This window comes from Ovis canadensis, chromosome 1, assembly GCF_042477335.2.
Source record: "Ovis canadensis isolate MfBH-ARS-UI-01 breed Bighorn chromosome 1, ARS-UI_OviCan_v2, whole genome shotgun sequence".
NCBI lineage: Eukaryota > Metazoa > Chordata > Mammalia > Artiodactyla > Bovidae > Ovis > Ovis canadensis.
The window spans coordinates 43,447,459-43,460,243 of record NC_091245.1 but is presented as its reverse complement, the minus strand read 5'-3'; the positions used below and the strand labels follow the sequence as shown (position 1 = coordinate 43,460,243).

Sequence of the window (12,785 nt, the reverse complement as noted above, 5' to 3'; positions counted from 1 at the left end):
GGAGTTCACTCAGACTCACGTCCATCGAGTCAGTGATGCCATCCAGCCATCTCATCCTCTGTCGTCCCCTTCTCCTCATGCCCCCAATCCCTCCCAGCATCAGGGTCTTTTTCAATGAGTCAACTCTTCGCATGAGGTAGCCAAAGTATTGGAATTGCAGCCTCAGCATCAGTCCTTCCAATGAACACCCAGGACTGATCTCCATTAGGATGGACTGGTTGGATCTCCTTGCAGTCCAAGGGACTCTCAAGAGTCTTCTCTAGCACCACAGTTCAAAAGCATCAATTCTTCGATGCTCAGCTTTCTTCACAGTCCAACTCTCATATCCATTTATGACCACTGGAGAAACCATAGCCTTGACTAGACGGACCTTTGTTGGCAAAGTAATGTCTCTGCTTTTGAATATGCTATCTAGGTTGGTCATAACTTTCTTTCCAAGGAATAAGCGTCTTTTAATTTCATGGCTACAATCATCATCTGCAGTGATTTTGGAGCCCCCCAAAGTAAAGTCTGACACTGTTTCCCCATCTATTTCTCATGAACTGATGGGACCAGTTGCCATGATCTTCATTTTCTGAATGTTGAGCTTTAAGCCAACTTTTTCACTCTCCTCTTTCACTTTCATCAAGAGGCTTTTTAGTTCCTCTTCACTTTCTGCCATAAGGGTGGTATCATCTGCATATTTGAGGTTATTGATATTTCTCCCAGAAATCTTGATTCCAGCTTGTACTTCTTCCAGCCCAGCATTTCTCATGATGTACTCTGCGTAGAAGTTAAATAAACCATGCTGTGTGGGGCCACCCAAGATGGATGAATCATGGTGGAGGTCTGACAGAATGTGGTCCACTGGAGAAGGGAAAGGCAAACCACTTCAGTATTCTTGCCTTGAGAATCCCATGAACAGTATGAAAAGGCAAAATGATAGGATACTGAAAGAGGATCTCCCCAGGTCAGTAGGTGCCCAATACGCTACAGGAGATCAGTGGAGAAATAACTCCAGAAAGAATGAAGGGATGGAGCAAAAGCAAAAAGAATACCCAGTTGTGGATGCTACTGGTGATAGAAGTAAGGTCAGATGCTGTAAAAAGCAATATTGCATAGGAACCTGGAACGTTAGGTCCATGATCAAGGCAAATTGGAAGTGGTCAAACAGGAGACGGCAAGAGTGAATGTTGACATTCTAGGAATCAGAGAACTAAAATGGACTGGAATGGTGAATTTAACTCAGATGACTCTCATATCTACTACTGTGAGCAGGAATCCCTTAGAAGAAATGGAGTAGCCATCATGGTCAACAAAAGAGTCCGAAATGCAGTACTTGGACGCAATCTCAAAAACAACAGAATGATCTCTGTTCATTTCCAAGAGATCATTTATTTAGAAATCAGTTTTTTCTAAGAAAATAGAGCTTTATTATGTAACAGTAAGTAACTGAAAGTTATATTCTGCTAATAGAAATTTGTTTTAAACGCAAATTATTCTAGAATATATTTAGCTCTAACAAACTCCATTTCCAAAAAAATTTACAAGTAGAGAAAATGGTTTGTTGAGTTAAATTAGAAGTAATCTAATAATATAGAAATATCATTTATGTTTGGATTTGTTTCTTTAGAGCCAGCAGAAGAATATCTAAAATCAAGATCTATTAGATCTTTTCATTATCTTAAGGATATACCTGAGGTAGGTTTAATTTGTATACTTACAGTTATTTATTTATTATTATTATTTTTTTAATTTTAAAATCTTTAATTCTTACATGTGTTCCCAAACATGAAACCCCCTCCCACCTCCCTCCCCATAACATCTCTGTGGGTCATCCCCATGCACCAGCCCCAAACATGCTGTATCCTGCGTCAGACATAGACTGGCAATTCAATTCTTACATGATAGTATACATGTTAGAATGCCATTCTCCCAAATGCAGTACTTACAGTTATTTAATAGAAATACAGATTATCTCTAATAGTTTCATGCATTTTTCTACAAATCTGAAATTCAAATAAATTTTAAGATTCAGAAGGACAAAATTTTAAATGATTTCACCTCTTACATTATGTAAAACTTTAAATATGGAAATAATAAAGAAAATAATATATTTGTTGTACAGGCAATACAGTAAAAAGTATTTATTGAATGTGTGAAGTACTAGCATTTATCATAAAGTCTGTTAAGACAGGGCCTCATAGAAAACTATACATACATAACTATTTTAATTTATAATGTGAAAATATATATCCATTTGTTAACCTTTTGATATGCAGCCAAGACCATTTTTGTTATAGTTATTTAGCTCATATAATTATAATAATGGTGATTATATTAGGTTTAGAAACAATTCTATTGGGAAAATTTTTTTTTAATTTGTTTTACTGAAGTATAGTTTGTTTTCAGTGTTGTATTAATTGCTGCTGTATAACCAAGTGATTCGGTTATACATACATATACATTCTTTTTCATATTCTTTTGCATTACGGTTTATCACAAGATATTGAATATGGTTCTCTGTGCCACACAGTAGGACTTTGGTGTTATCCAGTCTACATATGTGGGTGCTTGCATGCTTATTTGCTTCAGTTGTGACTGACAGTTTGTGAACCTATGCACTGTAGCCTGCCAGGCTTCTCTGTCCTTGGGATTCTCCAGGCAAGAATACTGGAGTGGGTTGCCATTCCCTCTTCAAGGGGATCTTCCTGACCCAGGGATGGAACCCACCTCTCCTGTATTGTAGACAGATTCTTTACCCACTGAACCACCTAGGAAGCCCTAACCTACATATAATAGTTTGCATTTGCTAAGCCCAAACTCCCAATTCATCCCTCCCCCACACCTCTCCCTCTTGGCAGCCCCAAGTGTGTCCTCTAGGTCTGTAGTAACAACACTATTGACTCTCGCTGACTGCTTGAGCAGAGGTACACAGGCATCCTGTAAAGTGGCCATTGAGCATGCCTGGAAATCATTCAGGTTTTATTAGAAAGAGAAGTTAATACAGAGAACCATCAAAGAGTCATCAATTAACACCTAAGATTCTCTTAGGTGTTAATTATTATTAACACAATTTATTGCAAATATGGAGAATGAAACATGAAGAAATACATACTTTGCACCATAATTAATAGCAAATTATCATTTTGTTGGATAGTTAGTGCTTTTTAGAATTTTAAAAAATATTGATAAAATACAGTGTCTGGATTATTAGTTTTATCCTTATTGACATGTGGCTAACAAGAGCACTAAGTCCTTCCACCCATTCTTCCTGTTCTAATTTCCTCTTTGCAGAAGCAATCAAGTTTAATCTTTGGCGGTTTCAATTCCTCTTATGATTAACTATAATTCTAAAGAATGAGCTTCTACTGCTATTTTTTTATTTACCAATTTTAAGCAGTATTGGGGCTTCCCCGGTGGCTCAGAGGGTAAAGCGTCTGCCTGCAATGCAGGAGACCCGGGTTCGATTCCTGGGTCAGGAAGATCCCCTGGAGAAGGAAACGGCAATCCACTCAAGTACCCTTGCCTGGAAAATCCCATGGATGGAGAAGCCTGGTAGGCTATAGTCCATGGGGTTGCAAAGAGTCAGACACGACTGAGCAACTTCACTTTAAGCAGTGTTTACTACATAATCAAAGACAGAAATTTGAATTAGCTTATTTATACTGCTCTACATCTCACCTCTCTCCCTCTTTTCTCTTTTGGATCTATGATAGTTACTTTTCTGCTTCTTCTATTTTAACTTTTGTACCTTGAAATAGTATATCTAAATATGTTCTTCTTTCCTATTAACTATAATCAATAACTCCTGATTCTTCTTGCACATCACATGAAAGATCTTAGCAGTTTTAGCCTTTCCTCCACATCATCTTCCCTAGGTCAAGTGTATATTTATTCTTATATTTTGAGGTTAATGATTATATTCATTTTTCAACTCTGATTAAGCCTTTATATTTTGCCTGTAGGTTAATTCTAAAACTAAAAATACTATAATCAGCACTTATTATTATAATTTTAAAATTGTTTATTGTGGAATAAAGTAATGTGCTAGGACTGTGTTTCTTCTCATTGAGTACAATGTAAACACAATAGGCTCTCTTTTCTTATTCTCCATCAGGTACTAAAAATAATGCCATTAGTTTCCCTTATGTTTAGACCTTGACTGTCTTGTGTACTTTTTCTCGAATTCCTAGTTGCCTTTCTTTTTTCTTGTGGCAAATAATAATAATAGTAAAAATCTATATAGTACTTGAGAATGCCCAGCACTATTCAAATATGTGTATATATCCCAGCTGGCTAAGTGGTAAAGAATCCGCCTGCTAATGCAGAAGAGTTAGGAGACACAAGTTCGATCTCTGGGTCAGGAAGATCCCCTGGAATAGGAAATGGCAACCCACTCCAGTATTCTTGCCTGAAAAACTCCATAGACAGAGGAGCATGGCTGGCTACAGTCCATGGGGTTACACAGAGTTGGACAGACTGAAGCAACTTAGTACATACAGCTATTTGTTATCATAGTTAAATATATCAAATGTGAATAATCAAGTAAAAATTATTTATCAATATAGACATGGAAAAATAATTTCTAAAATAGTTTCTCCTTTTCTTCATGTGTAGACAGAATATGCTAAGCCCTTCCAGGAATTATATTCACAGCATAGACACCAGCGTAGAAGAACATTGTGTTCCACAGTCTTTTCTTCTGTACCCAGCAATCAGTCTAATGCATATAAGAAGGAAGAAGACTCTAATTACAGGTATAGATACTGTGTGTTTATATTGAAATAACTGAAACTTGACTGCATCTAACTTTAAGATATAAACATTAAGAAACCTTTAACCAAGAAATAGCAGTGTCTAATCATATAACACATTATTTTTCTGCTTAATAACATCTGAAGACTATTACAAAAATGGTAAAGTCTAGATTCCTGAGTATAACATATAATATCTTTCCAGCCACGTATTCTGTCCTTTACTGATTCTAATCACAATGAAGAAATAGTCTGTTCCAATCTCTGTGATTTGACCCATTCTATTCTCTATGCTTAGAACATACTTCTCCACCTGATAGAGTCCTGTTTATCTTGAATTGTCTCAGATAGCAAGAAGTCCATCAGTAAGGCAGCTCCAGTTTAACTCAGGTATTTAGTGATGTCATCTCATATGAAGCTTCTCAATCCTCCCTCAATTGTCTCACCAAGTAGTCTGTCCTTCTAGCCTTGCTAGATAAGATGTCTATATCTTATAAATAGAAAATGTCCTACAGCCTTGCCATATAAGATGGTGACTACTATTCAACAAAACTGGAAACAACACCCAATGAAAAAGACATAAGCTCTTTGACCCTTTTGTAAGAATGAGGAAAATGCTCTCCAACGCCCTCCAGAAGACCTCCTCTGGTGTCTCCTTGGCTAGAAAATCTGCATGCACCCATACCTAAAAACCAATAAATCAGGGAGTTTGGGGAAGAATGGATACAGGTATACATGTGGCTGAGTCCCTTCACTGTTAACCTGAAGCGATCACAACATAGTTAATTGGCTCTACCCCCAATACAAAATAAAAAGTTTTTAAAAATAAAAACTAAAACCCAATAAATCATTATCTGCTTTTAGTATGATCCACAGTATGAAATATTAATACTTTTTATATTACAAAGATTGATGTCTTTATCTATGGAGCAGAAGATTCAGATTCATAGATCCCTAATTATTTGTCTTTCTACTAGTTGAAATTGATTGCAGTATTTTAGTGCTTTGAATAGTTACTGCTAAGGATCTATGTGACACACTCTCTTCTACTTTTTAATATGTTGATCGGGAGATGCTGAATTGATTTAGTATCTAAATTGATGGGTTGTAGGTTACATTTTGAAAAGCACAGCCTTAGAGTATTCAAGATTCATTCTATTGATTTAGGAAGGAGCCCAACTTCCCTTGAAGTATAGGGTTGCTTGGAGAAAAATGAATAGTATCAGAGTTCTGTTAGCAAAACAAACAAAAGAAGTGGTGAGGGGGGAAGTCTTAAGTAGGCAATCCTCTGTTTACCACTTATCCTTCAAGATCCTACTGAGATATCACATTCTCTCTGAAGTATTCCTAACAGCAGTGGCAGACTGTTCTACTCTTTCAGCAGATCAAATTTCCCTTTATGAAATTTCTTGCATCTCTCTACAGAAGAAGTGTTGTATTCTTTTATCAAAGTTCCAAATTAAGACTTCTGGGAAAGTTGGCAACCTACATACAGGTTTATCCTGGCTAAAGTAAGTAACAAAAAGAAGAAAAATAGAGAAGAAAAAGTTATTTACTTGAAACTAGGACAGTTTAACTCAAAGAAAATCTGCTATGTATTATATATAAAAGTCTGAAAAGACTACAGAAGTCAATGCACAATTCCTGTTCTATAAAAAAGGAGGGGGGGAATATTGAAGGAGCCAGTAGAAAATATTCTGAAAATACTTCTGTTAAGCATCATTCCCCTACTCAGTTCCCACTCCTACCACACACACACACACACACACACACACACACACACACACACACACACACACTCAAAGAAAAAGGTTTATAAACAATGATGAATCATATGAATATGGGAAATCTTCCCCTTTGGGATCCCTTTCCTCACTGCTAATCACAGCACTCCAAGTCTGTGTTAGCAGTATTTTTAAGACACCTTTAGATGTTCTCAGTTAGGGAGAAAACCTCCTAACTTGGAGGAACAAGGTCTTGAAAGGAGGATTGGTAACAGAAGAGACCAGATACAATTTTTTAGGAATCATCTTTGCAAGCGTGAGTAATAGCCACTTAGCTACTATCTAAAAAAATAAAAATGTCCCCATCCAACAGTCCAAGAGCCATGCAGCCATCCTTTGATTGAATTCCTCACCAAACTGAGTTGTGTACCCCAAGAGAGAGGTAAAAACCTAGAACTCAGTGGCCCCTCACCTGCGCATGGACAGAGAACCCACCACTACTACCATATCAGAGTCATTGAAGAGGTTTCACAAAACATACAGAGCACAGGAAAATTTCCTCATGATTTTTCAGGGCTCCGCCTCCTTCACCAGTTTATTCAGACAGCTGAATGCCCAAACTGATAATGTGAAGTAAAACTATCTGGATTTACCTGGTAATTTTTAAGGAGAGGATTTAATAATACTCAGGTGAACAGGGAGAACATCCCAAGAAAATGTACCCCTCTTATTCAGGGGATGATAACAAGGCCAGATTAAAGTAGATGAAAAAAAATAAAAACAAAACATGGCCCCTATCAACAATTCTGCAACAAACAAAGGAAATCATTTAAAATATGGCTAATGGCTACATTTTGACAGAATTGTAACCCATGAAATGGGAGAAGAGTCAGACAATAATTGCTTCATGTGCTCAAGAAATCAAAGAAAATAAAGATCCTATGAAATAAGATTTGAAAATACAAAAGATAATTGCTGAGTTTGAAATGGTGCTATCAGAGTTCAGGATATTTTTAAGGAAATAGGTAGTGATGATGCAGAACTGACAGATATATTAAAAGTAGTGGAGTAGAATGAACATGGAGTAAGCCAACCTGTGGATCTAAAGAGCGAGTTTAGGAAAATCGCATGCGATGCAATATGAAAGAATAAAAATATGATTGATTAGACAAGATAGTATATTAATAGAAGAAAAAAAGATATCCAACATGGAGATAATTGGTGCAAAGAAGAAAACAGAACAGACTGAATGAACTGACTTTAATATACTGTGGCAATTTGTTGTGCTCAGAGTTATAGGTGTGCTGAAATACTTAAGGCACTTAAAGATTGCTCAGGTGGCTCTATGGTAGCCAAGCTATGAGTGTCCTCAAGTGTTTATCCCGGTGTACTGAACAAAGAGTATTAACTAAAATGTCACTATGTGGAAAAGATAGGGAAACATTGCATAGAATACAAGCTACGTGAGAGCAAGAGAAAAAGCTGAATTTACTGCTTACAGCATGTGTATCTGGGAACATATTTAAGAAAGTAGAGAAATGCTAGAGTGGCCAGCAGTCATATTTGGAAGAGTTCAATCTTGGACACTTTATTCATGCCAGGTGGCAAGATCTGACTGTTTGCATACGCTAAATGACCTCTCTCTGTACCAAGTATTTAACCATCTGAGGCTTCCTCCTGGGCTTCCCTGGTGGCTCAGCTGGTAAAGAATCAGCCTGTAAAGTGGGAGACCTGGGTTCAATCCCTGCATTGGGAAGATCCCCTGAGGAAAGGAACGGCTACCCAATCCAGTATTCTGGCCTGGAGAATTCCATGGACTATATAGTTCATTGGGGTCACAAAGAGTTGGGCACGACTGAGCAGCTTTCACTGTCACTGACTAATGATGTGTTTACATATTAGAGAGATTTGCAAATTCAGGAATGCCTTTCTTCAAAAAAATCTCCAAGCTCTATTTTATGTTTGATCTGTCTTAGCCAGTTCTATTTTGTTTATTTGTTTTCACTAAATAGCTACTATAGATCAAGCATGAAACCAAGTACTTTGCATGTTATTTTTCAATGTAAAATATTTTATACAAAATGTTTTGTAAATACCATATACATATCTACCTTTTATGAAAATCTTTTAAAATTTCAGCTAAAACTGGAAAAAAAAAAACAACAACACCTAGGGAATCACTTGAACTGGTTGGTCACTCAGAATTATTGGAGCAAAAATTCACAGCCAACAGCCACTTTAGGTTTAAAACAGCTCCTCTGTTTCTTTCTATGATGGTATTTGAGTGAGGGACTCACTGGACTTTGTGATATTGAGAAAAAGGTATTTGGCCAACGATCTTGGTCAGTGCCTTTGGACTGCTGACCTCATTTCTAGAGGTTCTGTGGCTACTGACACTTGTGGTTCATGAACTTACAGCCTATTCTCTCTGAACTTAGATAGGGTCCACTCTCAGATCTCATTAGAACAGTAGAACTCAGTGAGTTTCTGTTGTATCTTCATCTGTTCTTAGACTGTCTATTTATACCTCACCCCAGGGAGGCCTTTGCTGTGGCTTACCACTGTGATAGTAAGCTTGTTGTCAAGCCTAATCTGAGTGTTCATGTCACTTGTGGACCCATGGAGATCTGGAATGAAAGCTATATCTTCTCTCTGCCTGACCACATCATTTTATCCTGATAATAAAGCTAAGGTGACCCTGTGTTGGCAGGAAGCTCCTGGAAAAGAACTATTGTCCCAGAATCTCAACAAAAGATGTAGCAAATATACCTGTCTTCCTTTGCTGGTCTCCTCAACCTACATAATGTACTTCCTCCCCACTCAGAAACCAAAGAGGCACACGTATTATTGTCTTGCTTCCACCCCTGCTTTTGCTTTTTCCAACACAAACCAAGCAACAAATGATGGTCTTATCAGGTTGAGAGTATGGCAGGGGGGTCTGAGGGAGATGTTAGCAGCAGTTATTTTGAGGAATGGGATAGGTAGACAAGAAGTGATAAGCTGAAACCAGTCCTATAAACATTCATGCTGAACTTTTACTCATTTTCAAAATAAAATCTTCTTCTGACTTCAATGATTTTAGTACAAAAGAAAATGAATCCATCAGAAATGATCAACTAAATGAGTATTCAGTAAGACACAAAAGCCTGCTGCCATTGTGCTTTGAGGATGAACTGATAAAGCCGGATGCCAAGATAATCGACGTTAGTCTGGTAAAGACAGTAACTTCTCACACGGTAATAAAAACATCTATTTATACTACTGTTCAGTAAAATTATGTATCATTACTTCTTGTAGACGTATCGTATCCTAGTGACCAGAATCTTTGATAAATTCTTCTTACCTCTTGGCTTCATATTCTGAAGTGACAACAACATGGATTCTTAATATTCTTTTTAGAACCCCCATTCCAAACCAGGGAATTCCTTGGCACCAGCTAAAAGTTTTGTGTTTTTCTTTTATGAAGGATTTATCAAATTTTCTTGATTATAAAAGAAATATAAAACAAAGATGGTGTTTTTTTAAATGGCTTGATTATATTTCACTTTTCCATCAATCTATTCTATTTCAACCAGAAGAAGCAATTTATTAAAGCTGATTTGGTAGCTCAGAGTCTTTAGGAATGCTGGACAGACAATATGGCTGGAAAGCTATCCAATCAGGACTCACCCTGTTACCGCCGCAGCTTGCTCTACTGGGGCCCATGCTCTCGTCACAGACAAAAGAAGTTTACAGTTCTGATGCTGGGCAGTAGACACTGCTTCCAAGATCTTTGCCCACTGCTGCCTTTCAGCTAGCTATATCTACCACCAGCCTCACTAGAATAGTTTTTGCAATGCCTGCTTTTCACAGTGCTTGCTTTTTCTGAACTGAAGACTGTCTTTAGTGTATCCAAGTGGCAGAGCCTAGGGCACATGCCTATGCCCTAACCCTAAGGGAAGCTGATAAAGCGAGTTTTTGCCTCTACCTAAAGGCAATAGCAACCCACTCCAGTACTCTTGCCTGGAAAATCCCACGGACGGAGGAGCCTGGTAGTCTATAGTCCATGGTGTCATGCAAAGAGTCAGACACGACTGAGCGACTTCACTTTCACTTTTCACTTTTATGCATTGGAGAAGGAAATGGCAGCCCACTCCAGTGTTCTCGCCTGGAGAATCCCAGGGACTGAGGAGCCTAGTAGGCTGCCATCTATGGGGTCGCACAGAGTCGGACATGACTGAAGCGACTTAGGAGCAGCAGCAGCAGCAGCAGCAAGGATACATTGGGATTCCCTGGTGGCTCAGTGGTAAAGAATCTACCTTCAATACAGGAGATGAGAGTTTGATCCCTGGGTCGGGAAGATCCCCTGGAGAAGGAAATGGCAACCCACTCCAATATTCTTCCCTCGGAAATCCCATGGACAGAAGAACCTGGTGGATTGCAGTCCTTGGGGTCACAAAGAGTCAGACAGACTTAGGGACTGAAACTGCATGCAAAGGTACATTTCCTAAGGTACTGGACAGGCCAAAAATTTGACAAACCTCTACTACTGTGGCTAAATAGGTAACATTGGCATCACCAGTGGATTAAAAAACTAGATCTTTTGTCATTTTTTTCAGTAATCATAAGCATTAATATGCCTTTCACACTAAGGTCATTAATACACAATTAGATGATCATCAATTTCTTACTTTGTTAATTATATTTCTAAAAGAAAAGTAGCAATCATTGACTTAAAGTTTACAAACAAAATGCTGGTAATATTTATATTTGATGAGTAATCTGTAGATTTAATCTTTTTTACCTTATAATGGAAATGTGTAAGACAGTTCAGTGAGTAGATCATACATACAGATTTTGCTACTACTGTGATAAAAATAGTCTATTTTTAAGTCAATCTACTACTTTGGCTCTTTTATTTCACAGATATAATATATTGAGCACTTTTTATTGTGCTAAATTGTGCTATATGTTGGGATACAATAACAAATGTAAGTCTTTTAAAGAAAATTTTACACTTTCTGAATTTATTGGGATATTCAGACTTTGTAATTTTGGCTTGTAATCAGTTATGTAATCAGTTTCTTTTGATCTTTGACTCAATCTATTGTTTGGTATGCTGCTTATTTCTGGACACGGAAACCTAAGAAATGCCAGGACAACGTTCCATGCTACCAAATATCATATTTCCCAGTGACAGTACCAAACATTTCTTTACATCTCACGCTATTTCAAAAAGAATTTTAGGGGGCCAGAAGTTCAGATTTTACCCCTAACATTGCAACAGAGTACTAACAGAAGGAAGTATATAACATACAAGAACATCTTTTTGTTATGTTTAAATATTGTTATTGCTTATATTAAAAACTTCTATGTAGTTACTTTTACAATATTTTGCCATTTTATGTTTTAAAAACTACTTAGCCTTCTTGCCTCAATAGACAGATAACAAAGACTCTTTTCTTTAATCCACAGGGGAAAAATGATACAAATCCCATAATTTTCCATGAGGCTGGATATGTACAAATGTTACTTTTGACAAAAAATAGGCTTCCTCCCCATTCTATGGAAAATGGAAATGGTTCCCCATATGAAAGATCAAATGTTGTTTTGGAAAGAAATTGTGAAATGCTTAAATCTATAGCTAGAGATCAATCTATTACTCCTTCCAAAACCCAAAGAACTCTGCCTACAACACAGAAGAAAGATATACCAGCAATATCTTTAGAAGTCAGCCATAGGGTTGTAGGTGATAAACTAAGGAAGAAAACTAGGAAGCAGACATTCGAAAACATACCTTGGGATAAACTCTATAATTTTTCACAGACATTTTCCAGCTTAACAAAAAAATTTGTGGGTTTCCTTGATAAAACTGTTATTCAAGAAATGAGTGCTAAAACTGGAAAATTTGAAAAAATGTTTTCTACAGTAAAACCAATGAGTGAATTCAGTGCCTCACCTGTCAAATATTACTCAAAGCCTTCACGAAATATACTCAAAGTCCATAAAATAAATAATGTAACACCATTGGATGATTTGTTAAACTTGTCAGGCAAAAAATAAGCACCTCATAAAGTATTGTTTATTCAGCATTCTGAGGGTAACAAGAAGCAAATACTGAAGTTAGAAGATCATAGAAAAAATTCTTGTCTAAATGGTAATATTCTAGTGGATGGTAGAAGAGAACAAAACATAGAAGTTGAAATTACAAACCAGCGGTATAATATTTTTAGTAAATAAGAGGATAAAATTAGGAAATAATGATCACCAAGAGGAACTAGTACAGGAATTTCTCTTATCTCAATTAGATTCCTCAGTCATCAGCGTTCCTACAGTTAAGTATGAT

General features: G+C 37.0%; 1 protein-coding gene across 1 annotated transcript in view; it reads left to right on the top strand.

Annotated features, from left to right (window-relative positions):
- The window catches only part of C1H1orf141 (chromosome 1 C1orf141 homolog), a 49,994-nt gene extending 37,492 nt beyond the window's left edge, over positions 1 to 12,502 (top strand). Inside the window, exons 5-8 of the mRNA XM_069570443.1 lie at positions 1,613 to 1,680; positions 4,600 to 4,739; positions 9,543 to 9,696; positions 11,915 to 12,502. Of these exons, the coding sequence (XP_069426544.1) occupies positions 1,613 to 1,680; positions 4,600 to 4,739; positions 9,543 to 9,696; positions 11,915 to 12,502 (950 nt within the window). The remainder of the gene's footprint in view (positions 1 to 1,612; positions 1,681 to 4,599; positions 4,740 to 9,542; positions 9,697 to 11,914) is intronic.
- Positions 12,503 to 12,785: the final 283 nt, after the last annotated feature.